This window comes from Ornithorhynchus anatinus, chromosome 13 (genome assembly GCF_004115215.2).
Source record: "Ornithorhynchus anatinus isolate Pmale09 chromosome 13, mOrnAna1.pri.v4, whole genome shotgun sequence".
In the NCBI taxonomy this organism is placed as follows: domain Eukaryota; kingdom Metazoa; phylum Chordata; class Mammalia; order Monotremata; family Ornithorhynchidae; genus Ornithorhynchus; species Ornithorhynchus anatinus.
This window is the reverse complement of record NC_041740.1, coordinates 3,523,688-3,546,340: the sequence shown is the minus strand read 5'-3', so window position 1 is coordinate 3,546,340 and position 22,653 is coordinate 3,523,688. Positions and strand designations below refer to the sequence as shown.

At 60.7% G+C, this 22,653-nt stretch overlaps 3 protein-coding genes across 4 annotated transcripts; 2 read left to right on the top strand and 1 right to left on the bottom strand.

Annotated features, from left to right (window-relative positions):
- Positions 1-61: 61 nt before the first annotated feature.
- CHPF2 (chondroitin polymerizing factor 2) lies at positions 62-5,580 on the bottom strand. Its single transcript, XM_001513242.5, is given in 13 exon segments — positions 62-271; positions 273-445; positions 448-522; positions 525-693; positions 695-834; positions 837-974; positions 977-1,036; positions 1,039-1,126; positions 1,128-1,168; positions 1,171-1,510; positions 1,728-1,910; positions 2,984-3,548; positions 4,192-5,580. Coding segments are annotated over 13 exon segments (2,451 nt in total). The 5' UTR covers positions 4,461-5,580.
- Positions 5,581-7,035: 1,455 nt separating this feature from the next.
- On the top strand, positions 7,036-17,595 carry LOC100082689 (ATP-binding cassette sub-family F member 2). Of its 2 annotated transcripts, none has more exons than XM_029078452.2 (15): positions 7,036-7,110; positions 8,151-8,345; positions 10,079-10,291; positions 10,920-11,102; positions 11,198-11,369; positions 12,072-12,167; positions 12,300-12,402; positions 12,797-12,892; positions 12,985-13,104; positions 13,201-13,290; positions 13,602-13,712; positions 14,030-14,092; positions 14,739-14,867; positions 16,213-16,416; positions 16,735-17,595. In XM_029078452.2, the coding sequence occupies exons 2-15, from the start codon at positions 8,186-8,188 to the stop codon at positions 16,870-16,872; spliced, it is 1,878 nt and encodes a 625-aa protein (XP_028934285.1). In that variant the 5' UTR covers positions 7,036-7,110; positions 8,151-8,185; the 3' UTR covers positions 16,873-17,595. The 2 variants fall into 2 exon arrangements, with proteins under 2 accessions (XP_028934285.1, XP_028934286.1); XM_029078453.2 differs by lacking the exon at positions 7,036-7,110 and adding an exon at positions 7,230-7,393.
- Positions 17,596-19,137: 1,542 nt separating this feature from the next.
- LOC100680802 (late histone H2B.L4) lies at positions 19,138-21,391 on the top strand. The gene is made up of 2 exons (XM_003430750.4): positions 19,138-19,351; positions 21,073-21,391. Exons 1-2 carry the CDS (start codon positions 19,223-19,225, stop codon positions 21,307-21,309), a joined length of 366 nt encoding a protein of 121 aa, XP_003430798.1. The 5' UTR covers positions 19,138-19,222; the 3' UTR covers positions 21,310-21,391.
- The last annotated feature ends 1,262 nt before the right edge of the window (positions 21,392-22,653 follow it).

Here is a 22,653-nt window from a genome sequence, read left to right as displayed (position 1 = left end):
ACCCGGTGCAATTCCTGGAGCCGGGGGGGGGGGTGAGGGCGGCCCCTCCCCTTCCGCCCCATCAACCCCCTTCCGCTCCGCTCGACCGGTCCGGGGCTGATCTGGCCGAAGAACTTTTACATGTTATGTTAAAAAAAAAAAACCCCAACCAAAAACCCCCAACCGAGCCGCCCGAGGGTCCGGGGTTCTCCGTGCGTGCCGAATCGGCCCCCGCCGGGGGGTCGGCTATGGTGCTGTTGGCCCTGTCCTGTCGAACAGGGCCTATGGCCAAGCTGGGCCCGGCCCCCCAGGCCCTCGAGGTTGCTGAGGCGGCAGCCGGGTGATAGAAGCTCCTCGCTGAGACGCGGGCTGCAGGTCGCGGGGGCGAAGGCCTGCACCAGCCCCGGCTCCACGGCCCGGAAGAGGTGCAGCCCCGAGAAGCGCAGGAAGACGTCCAGGACCTCCAGCCCTCCAGGGCCTCCTCCTCCTCCTGGCCCTCCAGCTCGGCCGCCAGCCGCGCCCGGGCCGCCAGGTAGTCCGAGTGTAGAAGCAGCCCTCGGCCGAGGCCTGGCGGTCGAAGCGGCCGCCGGCCGGGGCGGGGCGGGCCGGCTCGGGGCGGGGCGGGCGGCCGGCCGGGGCGGGGTCAGGGCCGGGCTGAAATTCCTGGAAGTGGACGGGGAAGAAGGCCTGCCAGCCGGCGATGGCGTTCATGCGGGCAGCGGTTCAGGGCCTCGGGGCCCGGCCGCGTCCAGACGGTGGTCAGGAAGAAGAGCGTGTCCACGGGGTGCTTCTTGGACACCACGTCCAGGAGCCGCACCTGCGAGGGGCCTCGGCCCGCACGGGCCAACCAGGCGGGCGCGCCCCGGGGTGGCGCCGCTCCAGCTCGGCCGCCGCGGCCCGCACCCGGCGAAGGGGTCGGGCGCCCCCCGCCCGGCCGCTGCCCCCCTCGCGCGGCCCGTACACCAGGAGCAGGGTCAGCAGCGCGTGCTCGCGGTCTCCAGGACGCCGGCCGCGTTAGGCCCGCAGGAAGGCCGGGCGGCCGCCGCCTCGGCGGCGAGAGCGGCAGCACCAGCTGGACGCGGGTGGCCTCGGTGACGTTAGGGCATGGGCAGGATCTCCACCGGCCGAGCGGGCGCAGCAGGCTGACCGCGGCGGGCCAGGGCCCGGCGGTGGCCGCGCTGGGTGACGGCTCCAGCAGCAGGTCCAGCGTGTACTCCATGCCCCGGCCCGGGTCGAAGCGCCGGTAGCCGTTGAGCAGGCGCTGCTTGCGGAAGCGCAGGCGGGGCTGGTAGCGCCGGTTCAGCTGCTCCAGGGCCGCGTCCACCGCGTCGCCCACGTCGGCCCGGCCCGCCCCCCGCAGCGGGCACTTGGGGGCCCCGTCGGCGCAGGAGAAGAGGTGCTGCTCCGTGAAGTAGTCCCAGCCCAGCACCTCGAAACGGGACCGCGGGCTGAAGGGGGCCGGGAGCCCCACGGGCCAGCTCAGCCCGGCCTCGCCCTCCGGGGTCAGCAGGGTCAGGTTGCGGATCTGGGCCTGCGGAGGGGACGGGGAGGCCCGGTTCGCCCTCTCTGCTCGCCCGTTCCGCCCCCTTTACACACCCGCCACTCTCCCCCGCCCGCCCGCCCCGTCACCCTGGCTGGCGGACCGGAGCGGCCTCTCCCGGGTGCGCCCGCCCGGCTCCTACCCGGTGCTGGCCTGCTGAGCCCGCCCTCGCCCCCGGCCCTCAGGCCCCCCGCCCCGGCCCCGTCACCTGCAGTTGTTCTATCTCGCTGTAGGCCCGTTCCAGCTCGAGGGCGCTGAACCGCTTGTGCAGCCGGTACATCAGGGTCCCCTCGGACACGGGGTGCACGGCGAAGGCGCTGAGGAACGCTGCGCTCCCCTCCTTCTCGGGATCCCTGTTCTTGGCCAGCTCAAAGGAGCGATACTGCTGACCCTGAGGGAGGGGCCCGAGGGTACGTATCGGGGAATCACTGTCCCCACGCCCGACAAGACGACAAACTCCACTGCTGTTCCCCAGACAGCCCTGTATCGCGGCGGCAGGCGGCGGAGAGCTCTCCCACCTTGACCCAATGAGGGGCGTCTCAGAGGAGGGTCCCGCCCTCCCCAGCCCATCACCACGTCTGCCCGCCCACCTTTCGAGCGGATGAGGGCCCGGTTCTGCCCCTGGCCCACCGAGGAACCTCGGGCAAATCTCTTAACTGCCCAGGGCCTCAGCTTTCTCCCCTCTAAATTGGGGACAAGCCCACTTGCCTTTCTCCGCCTCCCAGGGACGCTGTGAGGTCAAACCTGAGGGAAGTAGCGGGGAAGCTATCGATCCATCAAAGGTACCGACTGAGCGCTTACTGCGTGTAGAGCACGGTCCTAAGCGCCTGGGAGAGGACGGTACGATCTAGAACCGAGGGGAGGTGTGGAAGTGCCGGGGGGGATGGCGAGCGGAAGCTGCCCGACCTCGGAAGAGTCGCTTATGCGACTCGGGGCCTCGGCTTCCTCGTCCGTAAAATGGGGATTCGATCCCCGTCCTCTCTCCGCTTAGAGGGTGAGTCCCACGTGGGGACAGGGGCCGGGGCCAACCTAGCTGGTCTCATCCCCACCCAGAGTGGACACTGGGCAAAGACTGTGCGCAGGGCACTGTACTAAACGTTTGGGAGAGAACAACAGGGAACTAAGTGTTCCCCGCCCACAGCGAGTTTACAGTCAAGAGGGGCATCTCCATCGGTTTACCGTTCCCAGGTCTGACCTGATCTTCTCTTATTTCTACCCCAGCGCTCGGCCCGGAGCACATGCTGAGCCTGGATCGGTCAGTCAGTCGTACTTACTGAGCGCTTACCGTGTGCGGAGCGCTGTCCCAAGAGCCTGAGAGAGCGTCCAGCAGAACAAGAGAAGGGACCCGTTCCCCGCCCACAGTGAGCTCACAATCTAGAGGGGCGTCACCAGGACCGGTGGGGGTGCCTACCCGGTACCGGTGGGGGTGCCTACCCGGTGCCGGCGGGGAGGGAGGGCGCCTACCTGGTGCTGGGAGACGCAGCCGATGCCCAGGGAGTCGATGAGGCAGCGTCCGAGCCACTCGTCGGGCCGGGCGCTGAGGATGTCCCCGCGGCAGCCGTCCAGGTGGGGCCGCAGGCGGAGCAGGAGGCTGCGGGACAGCAGGTAGCCGAAGCCGCCGTGGCAGTAGCGGGCCTGCTCGCCGGCCCCGATGAACTCCTCGGCCCGGCCCAGGTAAAGGTCCTGGTTGATGCTCAGGTGGCCGGCCAGGGCGGCCAGCCGCGGGGCCTGCACGTACGTGTCGTCCTGCATCACGAAGAACCAGTCGTACTCGGCCCCGAAGTGGGCGTGCAGGTGCCGCAGCGTCTCGGACATGAGCCAGGCGGGCCGCTCGTCCCCCAGGGACACCACCTGCATCCCGGCCGGCGCCCGCGCCCCCCGCTGCCCCGTGAAGTAGAGGAGCCGCGGGAAGTGGTGCCCCACCGTGCGATTCACCGCCACCGCCAGGCCGGACAGGCCCGCCCGGGACGTCAGCACGGCCACCAGCAGCCGCTCCCGGGACCCCAGCTCCGTCTGGATGTAGCGGGTCCTGCGGGGGGGAGACGGACGTGCGGATGGACGTGCGGGCCGGGGTGGGGGAGGAGGAAGAGAGAAGTCGGGGGAGAGGGAGAATGATGGAGAGAGAGAGTGGATTCGGGGAGGTGGTCCCCCTCCCCCGGCTGCAGGGAGGTGGCAGGCAATCATATTTGTTGAGTGCTCACTGTGTGCAGAGCACCGTACTCAGCACGTGGGAGAGTACAACAGAACAGACCCATTCCCTGCCCACGATGAGCTTGACTAGAAAGAGTTTGCAGGCCATCGGCTGCACCCCCTCCCCACGGGAGCCCGCTTCTGCCGAAAGGGAGAGGGTCCGGCAGCAGCATATAGACCTGGGTGTGTTCAGGGACGTGACGCCCCCCGCCTTCCCGTGAACCTGGCACTGAAGGGGGGGGGTCTCACCCCGTGCCTCCCGGGATTGGGCTGGACGCACTAGGTCAGGGGAAGCGACGAGGCTTAGAAGAAAGAGCGCAGGACCGGGAGTCGGCAGGCCCGAGTTCCCATCCCGGCTCTGTCATCTGCCTGCAGCGTGGGTGTCTACTCCAAAGAGTCAGGCGTGGGGAGCGGGTCTCTTGGGGAAAGTGGGCAGGCCCCGCCTGAAGCCCGGGGGGGTCCGTGGCGTGAGGGGCTCTCACCTCAGCACCTTCTTGTAGGGCTTGTTGGGGTCCCTGTAGTAGGGGACGATGCGGGGCTCGAAGTCGTCGTCGCCGTGAGGCTGCCGGGCCCTGGGATCGGGGTTCCGCGGGCCCCCGGGCTCCGCCGCCGCCGCCGCCTCCGCGCACGGGTCCTCGCTCTCCCCCTGGATCCAGGAGACCCGCAGGAGGCTGAGGCTGCAGCCCAGGGACAGTCCCAGGATGAGGGGCAGCGCCGGCCGCAGCACGGCCAGGAGGGACCCCAGGCGCATGGTGGCCAGACTGGGGGCGCGCCTTCGGGGATGAGGATGGGGATGAGGATGGACGGGGCTCGGGACGGAGCGCTGGGCGAGGCTGGAGGGCTCCCGAGGCCCAGCTCCGGCATTACCCGGGAAATCTGGAGAGGAAGAGGGGCACCGCTCGGGAAGCCCGGAATTCCTTGGCAACGGCCTCCCGGCCCGACGCCCTGCCCGGGCCCCAAGGGTGAGCAGGGCAGGATCGGAGCTGCGGCAGCGGGGGGCGATGAGCCATACACCCAGCTCCCCGGGGCTCCGGGCCAAGGCGGAGGAAGCTCGGGACTTTAGGGGGAGCGATGGGGCCGCATCCTTCCCTTCGGGGGGGCAGCCCGGGCGCGATGCCCCGCCTCCGGGCCCCTTAGGGGCGAGGGGACAAGACGCTCCCAACTCCCGGAAGCAGGTCCTCCGTGGCAACAGGAGACTTTCTTCCGCCCAGGAGCTCTAAGGGGGCGACACCCCACTGACGACCCTTCCTCGGGACCCCAGTCGGAGAAACCCCACCGGTCCTGGAGGAAGGAGGCGGCGGGGGCGTGAGCCGACTGCTCAAACCGCCATGTTCGCAGCCCTCGCTCCGTTGCCAGTCCGACCGACTCTTGCGGGCCTCTTTGGGCAGCGTCTTCGGAAAGCTTCGAATGGGGAGGAGGGCGGCGAATCCTTTACGGAGCCCGACTGGGGCCGGATCTGGTCTCCCCCAAGGTGGAAGACACCCACCCCCCCCTCCAAAAAAAAGATTTAAGCCAATCTTTGGGGGGGGGACGACGGGTGGGGGAAAAGGGGATGCATCTAAGGTTTTGTAGGGAGGTGGGAAGAGGCGCTGGTTTCCGGAGGGGGGGGGAAGGACTGGCTCCAGGGGTGGAGGGAATGGGGCAGACCCCGTTCCCAGCTCCGAGGACACTTAAGAAGGGGGCTGCAGGACTGGAGGGGAGAGGGGAGAAGGGAGAGGGCAGGAGGAGCGGCGCCGATCGACCCCGAGGGAACCGGGGCAGACCCGCGCCCTGTTGCCGCTGCTACCGCTGCTGCTGCTGCTGCTGCTCCTCCTCCTGCAGCTGCAGCACAGCTGCCACCTCACAGGGCGGAGCCTGGCCGGCCCACTTCCGGTCTCTATGGTAGCCGCTTCCGGCCGCTCCCGCCGGGGCCGGAGGACCCCGCCCGCCCTCCTCTCTATGGTCCGGCGCCAGGCCCCCGCCCCCTCGATCGTACTTATTGAGCGCGGCGCTGTGCTGAGCGCTCCCAAGGGACAAGCCCTGGCCCACAGCGGGCCTGCAGACAGCAGATACAAGCATCGGTAGCGGCGGTCTAGATAAATAATAATAGTAGTGGGCATATGTTAAGCCTCTTTGAGAAGCAGCGGGGCTCAGTGGAAAAGAGCCCGGGCTGGGGAGTCAGAGGTCATGAGTTCCAATTCCGCCTCTGCCACTTGGCAGCTGGGTGACTGTGGGCAAGTGGCTTCACTTCTCTGGGCCTCAGTTCCCTCATCTGTAAAATGGGGATTAACTGGGAGCCTCACGTGGGACAACCTGATGACCCTGTGTCTACCCCAGCGGTTAGAACAGTGCTCGGCACATAGTAAGCGCTTAACAAATATCAACATTATTAGTATTATCATTATTATTAAGCGCTGGAGGAGATCCCAGGTCATCAGGTTGTCCCACGTGGGGCTCACAGTCTTCATCCCCATTTTACAGATGAGGGAACTGAGGCCCAGAGAAGCGAAGCGGCTGGCCCAAAGTCACCCAACTGAGAAGCGACAGAGTAGGGATTAGAACCCACGACTTCTGACTCCTAAGCCCGGGCTCTTTCCACTGAACCACGCTGCAGGGGTCATGGGTTCTAATCCCAGCTCTGCTACTTGTCGGCTGTGTGACTTTGGGCGAGTTGCTTCCCTTCTCTGGGCCTCAGTTACCTCATCTGTAAAATGGGGATGAAGACGGTGCGCTGAAGACTGTTAGCTCAGCGGAAAGAGCCCGGGCTTGGGAGTCAGAGGTCATGGGTTCGAATCCCGGCTCGGCCCCTTGTCAGCTGGGTGACTGTGGGCAAGTCACTTCACTTCTCTGGGCCTCAGTCACCTCATCTGTAAAATGGGGATTAAGACTGTGAGCCTCATGTGGGACAACCTAATTACCCTGTATTCCCCAGTGCTCTGCACATAGTAAGCGCTTAATAAATACCAACATTATATCATTATTATTATCAATCACTATTAATGAATAATAATGACTAACGGCCCGCCCAAACTACTTCCGGCGACCCCCACCGGCGAACTCCATTTCCCAGCATCCCCCTCGACGAGCAGCCGGAGGCGGGCGAGGCCTTGGGCGCACGGCCGCCTGGGAGTTGTAGTTCCACCGTGATTAGTGAGGAGAGCCAGGCGGGATTGAGGACTACACTTCCCAGGGGGCGATGCGGGCGGTTTCGCCGACGTCATTCCGGGGGCGCCGAGGCTCCCGGGACAGGTAGTTTGGACGGCGGGCTCCAGGCTGAGGAGGCGCGGGCGGGCGGACTACATTTCCCGGGAGGCTGCGCGGGCCGCGCGGGCCCAGGGCGGGCGCCGATTGGTTGGCGAGCCGGCCGCACGCGGAGGGGCCGGAGCGGCCCGGTTACGCCAGAGGCCCAGCGGCGAGGCCGGGTCAGTGCGGGAAGGACCGGCCCGGGCGGGCCGGGGGCAAAACGGGGGGGAAAATGGGGGGTGGGGGGCAACTGCAGGGGAGGGGGGAGGGGAGGATTGACCCCTAATTCCGGGCCTTGAAACCACTTGGGCATCGAAGGGTCTCAGCTCGTTGTGTCCGTCGGTTGCTATGGTCCGTCCTCCCCAGCGCTTAGCACAGTGTCCTGCACCCAGGCAGCGCTCCGCAGATACGCCCGAACGGAGAGGATAAGGATCACCTTGGTATTTGGGATGCGCCTACCAGGTGCCGAGCACTGTGCTAGGCGCTGGGGTGGAGACAAGGTCATCTCGGGAGTCGGGGTCGTGGGTTCTAATCCCCGGCCGCGCCGCTTGTCTGCTGTGGGACTTGGGGCCGGTCAGTTCGCCTCTCTGGGCCTCAGTGACCTCATCGGGAAAATGGGGATTATGATTGTGAGCCCCACGCGGGACAAGCCGATCACTTTGTATCCCCCCCCCAACGCTTAGAACAGTGCTTTGCACGTAGTAAGCGCTTCACAGATAGCGTCATCATCATCATGGGTTCTAATCCCGGCTCCCCCACTTGCCAGTTTGTGACTGGGGGCAGATCCCTTCGCTGGTCCTCAGTGACCTCCTCTGTAAAATGGGGATTAAAACTGTGAGCCCCACGTGGGACATCCTGATCAGCTTGGATCCCCCCAGTGCTTAGAACAGTGCTTTGCACACAATTAGCGCTTAACGAATACCACCGTTATTATTATCAGGTTGCCCCCCCCCCCGGTCTTCATCCCCATTTGACAGAGGAGGTCACTGAGGCCCAGAGAAGTCAGCTGACGTGCCCAAGGTCACAGAGCTGACGGGCGGCAGGGATTCGAACCCACGACCTCTGACTCCCCAGCCCGGGCTCTTTCCACTGTGCCACGCTGCTTCTCGAGCAGGGGGAGAAACGCAGAACGAGGGTGGAGAGGGACTGGAGATAGGGGAGAGGGATCGGTGGGTCCGGGGTTTAACGGTGGTCTCCCCTGCATCGTCCCCCGCCCCAGGCTACCCTGAGAGTAAGATCAGGTAGACCGGCACCATGCCCTCCGACCTAGCCAAGAAGAAAGCGGCCAAGAAGAAGGAAGCCGCCAAAGCCCGGCAGCGCCCCAAAAAAGGCCCCGAGGAGAACGGAGACGCCACCGTCGAGCCTCGGGCGGCGGAGGAGAAGAGCGATGAGGCCAACGGCGGAGAGGTCACGGGTGAGCTTGGGCACTGCGAGCGAGAGCAGCGGGCATGCTGTTTCCCCGGGAATTCTGCTGGTATTGAGGGATGCAGCTGAGTTCCCACCCAACTCCATCCCCCAAGCTGCTGTTACTACTAACAATAATAACTGTGTTATTTGTTAAACGCTTACTGTGTGCCAGGCGCTGTACTAAGCGCCGGGGTGGACACAAGCAAATTGGGTTGGACACAGTGCCTGTCCCACTTGGGGCTCACAGTCGCAATTCCCATGTTACGGATGAGGTGACTGAGACACAGAGATGTAAAGCGGCTTGCCCGGGGTCCCACAGCAGGCAAGCGGCGGAGCTGGGATTAGAACCCAGGTCCTTCTGAGTTCCAGGCCCCGGGCTTTATCCGCCATGCCATGCTGCTTCTTAAAATTAAGGGTACGAGGCCCTATCGAGGATTGAGCTCGCTCCACCTGGTTTACAAGATTAGTGCTCTAACCACTGAGCTACGGAGCCACCTACTAGCACAGTGACCTTTAATCTCAGGTGAACCCTGGCTCCAGAGAGCTTCTGACCACATGGAGCCCGGCAGCCTCGCAAAGGGACCCTCAATCAGGGGGCACTTCATGGAGGAGTTGGGCTCCGGGTAGACCGGAAATGACAGACCGGAGGGCCCGGGGAGGGAGAGGTCAGAGTTGAGAGGGGACTTAAGCTATAGTGTTCATTGAACACCTATTGTGTGCAAGGCACTGTGCTTAGCACTTGGGAGAGCTCAGTAGAGGTAGAAGACACGATCTCCTTTAGCAGAAAGGTTTGATATTCCAGGTTAATGACCAGACTTGGAGATGGACAGGGGCGGTACATCCACTTTGAGAGAGAGATGGGGACAGGAGCATGAACGTTAATGGCAAAGAGCTGACAGCTCTTTGAAATGATCGAACTTCTTCATCCACCCTCCTCCCCCTGGTTCCGCTTTTTCCCCCCACAACCTCTCTTGGGAGAAGCAGTGGTCCCAGGGGGCATCCCGAGCCACAGCCTGATTTGGTCTTTTGGAAGGCGAGCGAATTCACTCGTGTGAATGCCAATTTCACTTCCCCAAGGGCCTTCAGGGGTTCTGGATCCAGGCCCCTCCCCACCGAACCCTGCCCCAACCCCTCACAGGTTCACTGAATCTTCAGACACAGTGTGGGCCTTTGGAAAGACCCGTCCAATTTTGTGTGTGCCCTGTAGCGGAGCGCCTGGTGAGCTCGAAACAAGCGAGTGACCCACGCCATGCCCACGTGGAGCTGTTGCTTTCCTGGGACGGACAGGTGTAATAAGTCTTCGCAGACAGAGGAATCTAAGTCAGCAGCTGAAGTTTCAGTTGAATAAGTGTAAAACAGAAGTTCTGAGGGTCATCAGTGCCTCTGAAGGGGACGGATAACTCTGATAATAACTGTGGTATTCATTAAGCGCTTATTGCTGTCATACACTGTACTAAGAGCTGGGGTCGGTACAAGGGAATCAGGTCAGATCCGTGGGACCCTTGTCCCATGTGGACGTGAGACTCAATTTCTAAATAGGAGGGACAATACATTTTACAGAGATGTGAAGTGACTCGTCCAAGGTCACAGAGCCGGTGGGTCCTCCCAGAGCATCCGCTTGCCGGGGCAGGGCGATGATTGCCCTGAAAGGGCCTGGTGGTCCAAACCCAGTCGATCCAAACCCCGGCCCTGCCGGATATCAGGTAGGACCCCTAACTGCTCCCTCCCTTCCGTCTCCAGAAGTGGACGTGCTGACCAAGGAGCTGGAGGACTTTGAGATGAAGAAAGCAGCCGCCCGGGCGGTCACCGGGGTCCTGGCCTCCCACCCCAACAGCACCGACGTCCACATCATCAACCTCTCGCTCACGTTCCACGGCCAGGAGCTGCTCAGCGACACCAAGCTGGAGCTCAACTCCGGCCGGCGCTACGGCCTCATCGGCTTGAACGGGATCGGTAAGACCTTGGGGTGGGGGTTTGGGGGAGGGGGAGGCTAGAGGAAGCCGGTCGGCAGGGCCTGGGGAGAGGGAGATGGTAAACAGGTGGAACGAGCAATCGTATTTATTGAAAGTTTATTGTGTGCAGAGCGCCGAACTAAGCATTTGGGAGAGTACAATACAACAGAGTTGGTAGACACTTTCCCTGCCCACAACGAATATGCGGTCTAGAGGGGGACACAGAAGTTAATAGAAATGAATTACAGATGTGTACATAATTGCTGTGGGGCTGAGGGAGATGTGAATAGAGAGAGGAAATCCAAATGCCGGGGCGACGTAGAAGGAAGTGGGAGAAGAGGAAATGAGGGATTAGTTGGGGAAGGTCTCTTGGAGATAAGGCTTTGAAGGTAGGGAGAGTGATCATGGGTTGGATGTGAAGAGGGAGGGCATTCCGGGTCAGAGGCAGGACGTGAGTGAGATAGACAAGGGACCAGGGAGAGCAGAGACTGGGCTGAATCGAAAGAGGGGAAGAGCCTCCCTCCCTCCCTCCCCCTTTCCCAGTTGGTCAGACCTGGTCCAGGGTCTTCCGCCCCTTCGCTCGCTGGCTCCCTTCATCCCTCACCCCCCTGCACCCCTCCTGCCCCCAGGAAAGTCCATGCTCCTGTCCGCCATCGGGAAGCGGGAAGTGCCCATCCCTGAGCACATCGACATCTACCACCTGACCCGGGAGATGCCCCCCAGCGATAAGACCCCACTGCAGTGCGTCATGGAGGTGGACACTGAGCGGGCCATGCTGGAGAGGGAGGCGGAGCGGCTGGCCCATGAGGACGGTACGGACCTCGGGGAGGGGCGGGGAGCGGGGCAGGGGGCAGGCGGGGTGGCTCTGGGCTGGGGAGACCCCCCACGGCTCTCCTTTCCCCGGCAGCGGAGTGCGAGAAGCTGATGGAGCTGTACGAGCGGCTGGAGGAGCTGGACGCGGACAAGGCGGAGATGCGGGCCTCGCGCATCCTCCACGGCCTGGGCTTCACGCCCGCCATGCAGCGCAAGAAGCTCAAGGACTTCAGCGGCGGCTGGAGGATGCGAGTCGCCCTGGCCAGGTGATACCTCCGTCCCCCCCCTCCTCCCCCCCTCCCCTGCCCATCGGGGGAATGGGTCAACCGGGCTTCAGGTTTGGTTGGACAGGGACCAAGAGCGTAACCCACTGGGACCCCGGGGGAGATGTGAAGCAGGGGGCTGTCGGAGGGGGCCAGGGTGGTGGCATCATGGAAGAGGTGGGGTCTGATGGGAGTTGATGAGGCATTGGTTCCCCAGGATGGGGTGAGGGGCTGGGTGGGATTTTTGACGGCCTCTTTTTACTCCTCCATTCACTCATTCAGTCGTATTTATTGAGCACTTTCTGTGGGCTGAGCCCTCCGCTAAGTGCTCGCGTGAGTCCAATAGAACAATAGACACATTTCTTGCCCAAAATGAGTTTACAGTCTAGAGGGGAAGACAGACATGAATATAAAGAGGTGAAGGGCCAGGTACCACCTTGTCCACCTGATGGCTCTTGACATAAGAAACACTGCTGACCCCCTGCCCCCGAGCAGTCTCTTCTCCAGGCAAAATAATCCCTACCGTTCAGACCTTCTAATCCTCCCCGGAGTCCCTTCTGTGATCATCTCCCCACTTAAAATCGGCAAAGTCATTGTCTGGGCCAGACCCAGTTGGGATACAGGGCAAGTTTGCGGAGGGCGGGGGCCCCTCTGGGGGCCACCGGTCACCAGCAGCGGCCTTCCCTCGAACCCCGTACTCCCCAGAGCCCTGTTCATCCGGCCCTTCATGCTGCTACTGGACGAGCCCACCAACCACCTGGACCTGGACGCCTGTGTGTGGCTGGAGGAAGAGCTGAAGACGTGAGTGAGGCGGGGGGGGGGGGGGCCGCGGCGAGGCCACACGGAGGGCGCCGAGGGCCGGGCGGTCCGGCGGGGCGGGACCCCGGCTCCCCGGCTCCTGCCCTTTTCCTGACAGGCTGTCGGGCCTTGCAGCTTCAAGCGCATCCTGGTCCTCGTGTCCCACTCCCAGGACTTCCTGAACGGGGTCTGCACCAACATCATCCACATGCACAACCGCAAACTCAAATACTACACGGTGAGTGGGGGTTGTCAGGGGCGGCGTCGTAGGAGACCCAGAGACTCGTCCTCTGTGGGTCCAGGCACCCGCCACCCGCCCCGGAGCCAGGATGTACCCCAGAGCTATCCCTGCCCCTTCCTAGGGACCTTTGTCTCCCCTCCGTCCTCACACCTGGAACGGGCCCCTATGGACACCTCGTTGGCACCCGACCCTCCGAGTGGGGCTAGCTGGAGGATGCCAGGGTGCGACAAGGAAATGACTCGTTTTTCTCCCTAACCCGCGGAGTGAGTGGGGGACCGAGGATGTCGGAGCCCACCGCCGCGCCCAGAGGGTCCCACTGGTTCTGAGGCCGAGGAGCGGAGCCCGGTGCCCCTGGGCCGGTACCCTGGGCTCACTGGGCACTTCCCCACAGGGTAATTACGATCAGTATGTGAAGACACGCCTGGAGCTAGAGGAGAACCAGATGAAGCGGTTCCACTGGGAACAGGATCAGATCGCTCACATGAAGGTGCCCGGGTGGGCCGCGGGGAGCGGGGGTGGTGGGGGTAGGGTTTCCGCTCCCGGCCCACCGCGATCTGAACCCCCGGCGCTCGGTTCCAGAACTACATCGCCCGGTTCGGGCACGGCAGCGCCAAGCTGGCCCGGCAGGCCCAGAGCAAGGAGAAGACACTGCAGAAGATGATGGCGTCAGGGTTGACGGAAAGGGTCGTGAGCGACAAGGTGAGGGCTGGGGGTCCCAGGGGGAGCGGGGATGGGGCCGAGGGCCGTGCCACCGGCGGGCTGTCCTCCACTAAACGTCGTGGTCTCTGTCCACAGACTCTGTCGTTTTATTTCCCGCCGTGTGGGAAGATCCCGCCCCCAGTCATCATGGTGCAGAATGTGAGCTTCAAGTACACAAGTGACGGAGTGAGTTCAAAGGGCAGGGTCTTCCTGGGGCAGCGGGTCAAGGGTTTGGGCACTTATTCCCCCTCTCCCCCCAACTTCCTGTTGGGGGGCCCAGCCCTTGCCGGAAGTCAGGGAACCTGGATTTCTTGGATGGAGTGAGGAATGGGCCCACTCTGTGCTGCTCCCCGCAACTCCCAGCCCAGGGGAAGGCCTGGGTGGGCACTGGGGGGGGTGATGCAAGGCCCAAACCCCTGCCATCCTGGGCCTGCCAAGGGTATGGGGCTGGTGGGGTTGAGGGATCTCCAACCCCGTTTCTCACCGCCTCCATCCAGCCGTGCATCTACAACAACCTGGAATTCGGGATTGACCTTGACACACGGGTGGCCCTGGTCGGACCGAACGGCGCGGGGAAGTCGACCTTATTAAAGCTGCTGACCGGAGAGGTGGGGAAGGGGGCGCGCGTTTCCCAGGGATGGGGTGGGAAGCCTGAGTCCCCAAGGGGTGGAGCTGGGGACCGAGGCCCGTGCTTCTGTCTTGGGGGAGCCCCAGCCCCAGCTTTCTGCTTTGGAGTTTGTGTGGAATTTTGGCATGGTTTCCCTCCTGTACACCGGCAGTCCTACCAGGGACTACCATTCCCAGGGGTCTTTGGTCCACGCGTCCTCTTACTTGGTGCCTTGAAGCGTGCAAGGATGGTGGGGGCCTTTGCGGGTGGCGGGGAAGGTTGCGTGTACACATGCTCACCCTCCTCCTCTTCCCTCAGCTGCTGCCCACTGATGGGATGATCCGGAAACACTCCCACGTCAAGATCGGGCGCTACCATCAGGTGTGGTCATCGGGCAGCTCAGTGGGCCTGGGTTCCCCTCCCTCCCCCCAGCAAGAGGAGAGTGGAGACAGCGTGGCCTGGCGGAAAGGATCCGGCCCCGAGAGTCGGGAGACTTGAGTCCAGGACCTAGTTCTGCCACAGGCCTGCTGGGTGACCTTGAGCAAGTCACTTAGCCCTGCCGAGCTTCAGTGTCCTCATCTGTAAAGTGGGAATGAGATACCTGTCTTCCCTCCCTCTTAGACTGCGACCCCCATGTGGGACTGAGGCGGAGCCTGAGCTTTTTATTTTGTGTCTACCACAGTGCTTCACACATAGCACTTCAGTAAACACCATCGTTATCGGGGGGAGGCGGAGTGAGTGACAGGCTGCTGCTGCTCGGCCACGGCCTTGCGGGGTGGGGATGGTGGCCACTTAGAACTGTGGTACAGCTGGGTGGGGTTTTCCCAGGCCTAGGGCTGGAGATTGGGGTTTCTCTGCTCTTGATAACTCTGTGGGGTCGTCCTGCCTGCGGAGTCACCCAGGCGGAGATCCCGGGGGCAGGATCGTAAGGGCCGGGAGGCTGGGCGGGGCGTGGGGAGGCCAGGAGGGTCTCCGGGACTGGCCGGAACCAGCCCCCTGCCACTGTCCGGTCCTCGCCCCCCCACAGCATTTGCAGGAACAGCTGGACTTGGACCTGTCCCCGCTGGAGTACATGCTCAAGTGCTACCCCGAGATCAAGGAGAAGGAGGAGATGAGGAAGATCATCGGCCGCTACGGCCTGACCGGGAAGCAGCAGGTGGGTGACCGGGCCGGGGGAAGCGGGGGCCTCCACCCTGGACCTCTGTCCTGCTGGCGCCTCGGGATCACCCCCCACCAAACGGTGCTCACAGGTCTGATGGCCAGAGCCAGACTGCTTTTCATTCATTCGGTCGTATTTACTGAGGGCTTACTGTGTGCAAAAAACTACTGAGCATTTGGAGCTTCGTAGTTGGTTCCCAGGAGCCCCCTCCAGAGGTGTGGGCGGTGTCCCCGAGGAGCCTGCGGGGGTTGGGGCAGGGAAGTCCAGGATGGCCAGTTGTTCCCAGCAGGCTCCGCCCCTGCTCCTGCTCTTGGGCTGTGCCGGGGCAGAAAGAGGGAGCCTCCTCCTTTCATCATCCTGGAACCAGCAACTTTCAGGTTGGGGTTTAGAGGGATGCAGGGGAGTGGCGGGGACTTGGAGGGATGGGGACGTGGCGGGCCACAGCTGCAAGAGTCTCCAGGGTCGGGGAACAGGTTGGAATTGGCAAAGTCACTGTGGAGATCCTCCCTCCAGAAAAACTGGAAGCTCCTCCAGGACAGGGTCTTGTCTCGTAACACTCTTAGCACATTATTCTGTACATGGAAGGCACTCGCTAACTCCTGTTGATTGATTGACCCGACAGATCAGAGGGCAGGGCACACTGGAAGCTCTTCACCAAATGCCACCACCCCAGGGGAAGGGGCACCCACTGGAGCTTGGCATTAGGAAGTTCAAAACCAGCACAGCAACTGCCAAAGTTACGCCATCTCTTGCCCCAGGAAGACGGCGAGCTTATAGAAGCAGTGTGGCCTAGTGAATGAGAGCCCGAGCCTGGTCGTCAGAAGGACCTGGGTTCTAGTGCCGGCTCCGCCATTTGTCTGCTCTGTGTCCTTGGGCAAGTCACTTCACTTCTCTGTACCTCAGTTTCCTCATCTGTAAAATAGGAATTAAGACCGTGAGCCTCGTTTGGGACAGGGACTATTGTCCCACCTGATTAACTTGTATCTACCCCAGTGCTTAGTACAGTGCCTGGCACGTAGTAAGTGCTTAAAGGATTCCATTTAAAAGAAAATAATGGCCACTAGATTCAAGAGGGGTCAGGCTACAAGAGGGTTGAGGAAGCTAAAGTGAGGGGGGAACCGGTGAAAGACTTGGGATGGGTTAGGTAGCCAGCGGTCCGGCACGGACGGGAAGCGGATGTCCGGCAGCCTGGCCGTCCACTTGCCCGACAGTGGGCCGATTGAAGAGAGGAGAGCTGGGCTGGGTGGACCAGAGGGTCTGACGTCCAGAGACCCTGAGCCCTGGGCCCAAAAAGTGGCCGTCCCCAGGCCAACCGGGGCCCCGCCCACCTACCTCCCTGCAGGTGAGCCCCATCCGGAACCTCTCGGACGGACAGAAGTGCCGCGTGTGCCTGGCCTGGCTGGCCTGGCAGAACCCGCACATGCTCTTCCTGGACGAACCCACCAACCACCTGGACATCGAGACCATCGACGCGCTGGCCGACGCCATCAACGAGTTCGAGGGGGGCATGATGCTGGTCAGCCACGACTTCCGCCTCATCCAGCAGGTGAGGGGAGGGAGGGGCTCGGGTCCAGGAATCGGGGTGGGGGCGGGAGGCCACCGGGCAAGTGGGTCGGGGGGAGGCGGGCAGGGTGGGGACCACTGGCAAGAGCAGCTCTGGTGCCCGAAGCTCAAAGGGAAGGGGATTTCCCCACCTCCTTGAAGCAGCGAGGGGGATTTGAGATAGATCCGCAGAACGCTCTCCTGAGCAGAGAGGGAGGGGACGAGAGGCAGGAGTGAGGTGGCACCGGGTGAGAGGCGGGGTGGGGCTGGGATGGCCGCCGGGGGTGGTGCCAACCCGGGCCCCGGACGCTTCCACCTCCAGGTGGCCCAGGAGATCTGGGTCTGTGAGAAGCAGACAATCACCAAGTGGTCGGGCGACATCCTGGCCTACAAGGAGCACCTCAAGTCCAAGCTGGTGGACGAGGAGCCACAGCTCACCAAGAGGGCCCACAACGTGTGAGACGGCTGGCGGAGCTCGGTCCGGGAACTACCAGCGGCCGCTCCACCCCACCCCTGACCACCGGCCCGGGCTCGGACCCCGGCGCTCGCTCCCGGCCCGTCCTCCCCCACCCCCGCCCGCCCCCTTCTTTAGCAACACTCAGTTACCCGTCCACCTGTGGCCACGGCCGTCTGCGCCCCCTCCCCGGCCCCCAGTCCCTTCCTCTGGGGAGATCCAGAGTTGAAAGCTGGGACCGCCGCAGTCGACCCCGGCCCGGGACCTCGGGGACGGCGAGGGAACCCATCTCTTCCCGCCTGCCTCTCCTCTCACCCCCTTCCCCCCCCCCCCCGCTTCCGGTCTGGAGCCCTGAGCTGGGATCCTGGTCCTGGTTGGTTTTAACTGAATTATTTAACAGTGTAACTCTCAGCTCTGTCCAGAGCCCCACCACACGTCCAATAAAGAGAGACAAAAGCACGACCCCACTCTCCTTCCCGAGCTGGGCTTCCCCCCCAACCCCCACCCTTCCCCCTTGTCCAGTGTGGCCTGGGTCAGGTGGAGGAACAGCCCGGCGGTGAGGCCGGCGGCTTTGAATCCAGCTCCTGGAACCTGGACGGGAGATGGGATCGATCACCTCCCAATTCTATGGTCTGAGAGTTTTGGGGTTTTTCTGTTTTGTGGTTTTGGTTTTGTTTTTTTTTAAAGCCCCCCTCCTGCAGGCAGCAAATAAAATCAGGAATTTGCGGATCATGTTGCCTCCCCTTCCCCCCGCCCCAGTGCTATAAGTAAAATTGTCCTCGCCCACAGCCGGGCTTCCCTCCAGGTAGGCTAGCCTTCCTCCTTTTCCTTCCTGGCCCCCGCACAGCTGAAGCGATGTCAGCGTGGCTCCCGCCACTGACTCAGCTCACTTGTCACCCTTCCCCCTGCTTTTTTATTTTTTAAATGATATTTAAGCCCTTACTATGTGCTGGGGTAGATAGGAGCTAATCGGGTTTGGACACAGTCCATGTCCCACATGCCACCAAGATGACACGTTCCTAGATGCGCCAAGAAGTGAAGTGATTTGCCCAAGACTAGTGGTAGAGGTGGGATAAGATCCCAGGTCCTCTGACTCTTAGGCCCATGCTCTCCCCACTAGCCCACACTGCTCCTGGCCCCCCGTCCCCTTCTGAATTTTGGGGCGAGAAATGCTGATCAGGGGTGCCCCTTTGGGCTTGGAGTAGTAGATGGCCCGGAACCTTAGCTGATGGGGAGGAGGTGGAATTTGGGGTGAGGCCCGGGGCCTCCAGGTGCGGGGGACTGCAGCCTCCTGGGTTATCACACAGTGGACAACCCCAGCTCTACCCAAAGGCGGACCCAGCCTCGGAGACTCGAGGGTGGCCAGCCTCCAGCCTGCATGGGGCCTCCCTCCCCTGGACCATAAATCCCAGCAACGTCAGGAACACCAAGTTTGGACAAAATGGCCCCCGCCTAGAAGGGTGGTCAGAATAAACTGAGCCCATGTTCTGATCCCTGTAGTCTCTAGGGAATGTGGCCCTGGGCAGTGGAAACTAGCCACTTGCCTTGATCGGAGCAGAGGGCCATTTGGGGGGAAATTTTTTTCATGGTATTTAAGTGCTTACTATGTGTCAGGCACTGTACTGAACACTGGAGTAGATACAAAGATAATCGGGTTGGACTCGGTCCCTTTCCCACATGGGCCTCATAGTCTTAATCCCTTTAAACAGATGAGGTAAGTGAGGCAAATGAAATGACGTGCCCAGGGTTACACAGCAGACAAGTGGCAGAACCCGGATTAGAGCCTAGCCTTGACTCCCGGGCCTGTTCTCTATCCACTAGGCCAAACTGCCTATCAGTTTCAAATCAAACAGTGGTGGGTCGTTCTCAGACAGGGGCATGCCCCATTTGGGTCAGTTTCCCAAGGCAGGCTTTGTTCAGATGACAAATATTCGTGGGAGGTTCTGGGTTCAAGAGCATGGGGAGAAAGTTGCTGCTCTGGGTGGAGCGGGGAGAGCCGGGCTGGTGACCACTGAGAAAATTGTAGCCGATGCCATCTAGAGTTCTGGGGCACCGAATGGAAGGATGGGTGCCCAGGAGGGGGTGGGTACAGGCTAGGTCCCAACCATTCATATTTATTGAATGCTTACTGTGTGAAAAACACTGTATTAAGCGCTTGCACCAGGGCCCCACAGCCTTGTAATAGCCACAGCTGCCCCCTGTGGAGTCTAGATGGGCTTCATTCCCTGGCCCCTCCCTTTGTAGGTGCTCCTCGTCCTAAAGCACCTGAGGCAGGTAAGCTACTCTCCTCACATAAGCAGGATCCAGGGGAGAGGGAAGGGGAGGGCCAGTTCACCTCAGCCCAGCCTTACCCACCATGAGTCCCGAGGGTGGCCAGCAACAACAGCAGCAACCACGGCCTCGCGCTCGAGGCGACAGGCGGCCCAAACGCAGAACCAGACGCAAGGAAACGTACTCGGTTTACATCTACAAGGTGCTGAAACAGGTAGGAGCCACAGAGTGTGGACATAAGGCAGGAGCCTGGTGTCTTGGAGACCCCTTGGGCCGGCCCGAGACAGTAGCTGGAAACATCTTCCACCCCTCGGGGGCTCGACTGGGAGGGTCTAGTGGATTCATGCCTCCCCCTCGGTCTCACTGGGCTTCTCTCTATAATGAGACTCAACAAAACTATATTTGGGGAGTAAATAGAACCTCTAATTCTATACTTTCCTAGTCCTCTGCCAGTAACTTATTTTAATGTCTTGCCCTCTAGACAGTAAACTCCTAGCAGGCAGGGAATTTGTCTATCGATTCTAGTGTAATGGCTCCCCAAATGTCTAGTCAGTGCTCAGCATGCAGTAACTTAAATATCAGTGGTTGATCCGGCCTTCTCAGCCCCTTCTGCTTCTCTTTCACTCTGTAATCGAATTGCCCCCTTCCTGCCACCCCCCGTCTGTTTTTTTTTTTATGGTATTCAAATTCTGTGTCACACACTTCATAAGTGCCAGAATCAGTGAGTCACATCTGAGTTCTTATTGTGTACTAACCACTTGAGAGTGCAGTAGAATAGGTAATATTCATGATTGTGGTATTTGTTAAGGGCTATGTGGCAGGCATTGTACTAAGCACTGGAGTAGATAAACGCATCCCTGTCCCACATGGGGCTCACAGTCTCAATCCCCATTTTCCAGATGAGGTAACTGAGTCACCCTGAAGTCATTTGCCGTAGGCCACCCAGCAGAGGAGCGAAGGAGCAGGGATTAGAACTCATGACCTTTTGATTCCCAGGCCCGTGCTCTATCTGTTACTTCCGGCTGTTTCTCCAGATATATCCCCTGCCCACAGTTGGTTGACAATCTGGACTCGGAGGTCTTCTAGGGAAAATGTTTGGTGCTGCGACTAGGGGAAGAGGTTGGGGGGCTAGGGCTGAGAAGTGCCCCTCATTTTGGGGGCTGGGGGTGTCAAATCAGGTGGCCTGAGGTCTCATTCTTGGCTCCCCCTGAGTGAAGCATGGAGGCTTTTCTGGCCCACACAGTCTCCGGTCCAGAGGGGGTGGAATAAGGAGACAGCTGGCCAGGGGGGCCAGGAAAAGAAAGGAACTCCTCAAGTTCTCAAGAGAAACAGGGTGGCCCAGTGGATGGAGCATGGGCCTGGGAGTCTGAAGGAATAGGGTTCTAATCCCACCTGCCACATGTGTGTGACCTTGGGCAAATCACTTCTTCTCTGGGCCTCAATTACCTCCTCTGCAAAATGGGGGTGAATATTGTGAGACATGGACTGTGTCCCACCTGATTAGCTTGTATCTACCCCAGTGCTTACTACAGTGCCTGGCACATAAGCACTTAACAAATACCATTTCAAATAAAATTCTGCCCAAGCCCAGATTTGCCCAGGTTTGGAGGGTGGCAAACGAGGCACTGCTTCACACTGGCTGCTGCCCACTAGAGAAAGGAAAAAAACTGAGCAGAAACTGCAACAGAAGGGATGCAAGTTAGAATGTCTGTAAAACTTGAAACAGACCTCCTGAGGACTCTAGCCCCTGCCCAAACCAGCTGTGGCTTCCTGTTGCTTCCTGCTGCACAGGGAGCTGTCTTTTTGTATTAATTTATATATATAACACACACACACACGTGTGCAGCCTCATCCCCAAGAGGTGGCTATGTGGTTACCTTGTCCCTCCCATTCTCTGGCCCACTGACTCCCCTTCCCTCCTGCCCCCCACTCCAGGTGCACCCCGACACCGGCATCTCCTCCAAAGCCATGAGCATCATGAACTCGTTCGTCAACGACGTGTTCGAGCAGCTGGCCGGGGAGGCGGCCCGGTTGGCCCAGTACCTGGGCCGCTCCACGCTGACCTCCCGTGAGGTCCAGACGGCCGTTCGCCTGCTGCTGCCCGGGGAGCTGGCCAAGCACGCCGTGTCTGAGGGCACCAAGGCCGTCACCAAATACACTAGCTCCAAGTGACCCTGCCGGCTGACCCTCCTGCCGGGGAGAGACAGAGCTGGGGTTGCGGGGGAGGCCGAACTACAATAAAGAATCGAATGACTGCCTGGGTCGGCGGTGCTGTTGGGGGTGTTGGGCAAGAGGGGAGGCTGGGTCTTCCCCTCTCGGTGCCCCTGAGGCCAACAGCTCACACCCTGCCCCATTCTAAAACTCCCCTATTCTCCCCCGACACACACACTTGCCCAATCCAAATGGCTGCCTCAGAACCAGAGATTCCTCAACTTTCCTGATCATTTTACCACCCGCCTTCAGGCATGATTCTTTGCTTTCTTGTCTTCGTCTCTGGACTCATCTGGGCATGAGCAGGATCCTTCGTAGCTCTCAGGTGGTGGACACAATGGTCAATCAGTGGCATCTGAGCATTTACTATGGGCAGAGTACTCTACCAAGCACTTGCGAAAGCACAATAGAATTAGCAGGTACGTTTCCCCGCCCATAAGGAGCTCACCCTTCTACTTCCCTGCTGTGCTCTGTTGCTGCAGGGGAGGGGGCCTGGAGCAAAATCTGTCCCTGCCTCCGGACTTCCCCCTCCCCAGTGGAGGCTCTTCAGGAGGCCTATCGGGAGGTTATAGGGTAGGGGCAAAGGAAACTGAATTTAAGGGAGGAGTTCAACAGATAGCATTGTGTGAGCTCCTGCTTCTTTACAGAGCACCTAGTACTGGGCAGACTACAAGAGAGTTATAACTGTGCTACTTGTTAAATGTTTACTAGGTGCCAAGCACTGTATTAAGCACTGGGGTTGATCCCATCAGATAAATTGGACACAGCCCCTGTCCCACAAAGGGCTCACAGTCTAAGTAGGCAGGAACCGGATTAAATCCCCATTTTGCAGCTGAGGGAGCAGGTTCAGGAAAAGTGAAGAGATTTGCCCGAGGTCACACAGGCATATCAATCAACTGTATTCAGATTGTATTTGAGTACTTAATGTGTGCAAAGCAGTGTACTAAGCACTTGGTAGAGTAAAATAGAGTAGAGGTGGGAGACTTGGTCCCTGTCCACAATGTCCTTACAGTCTAAAGGCAGATTCTGGCTCTACCACTTGTCTGCTGGGTGTCCTCGGGCAGAGTCACTTCACTTTAATTTATCTGTGCCTCGGTTACCTCATCTCTAAAATGGGGATTAAGACTGTGAGCCCCATGTGGGACAACCTGATTACCTTGTATCTACCCCAGTGCTTAGAACAATGCTCGGCACATGGTGTTTTACAAATACCATAATTATTATTATTATTCTCTGTGCCTCGGTTGTCTTGTTGTAAAATGGAGATTGAGACTTAGATCCCCATGTAGGCTAGGCACTGTGTCC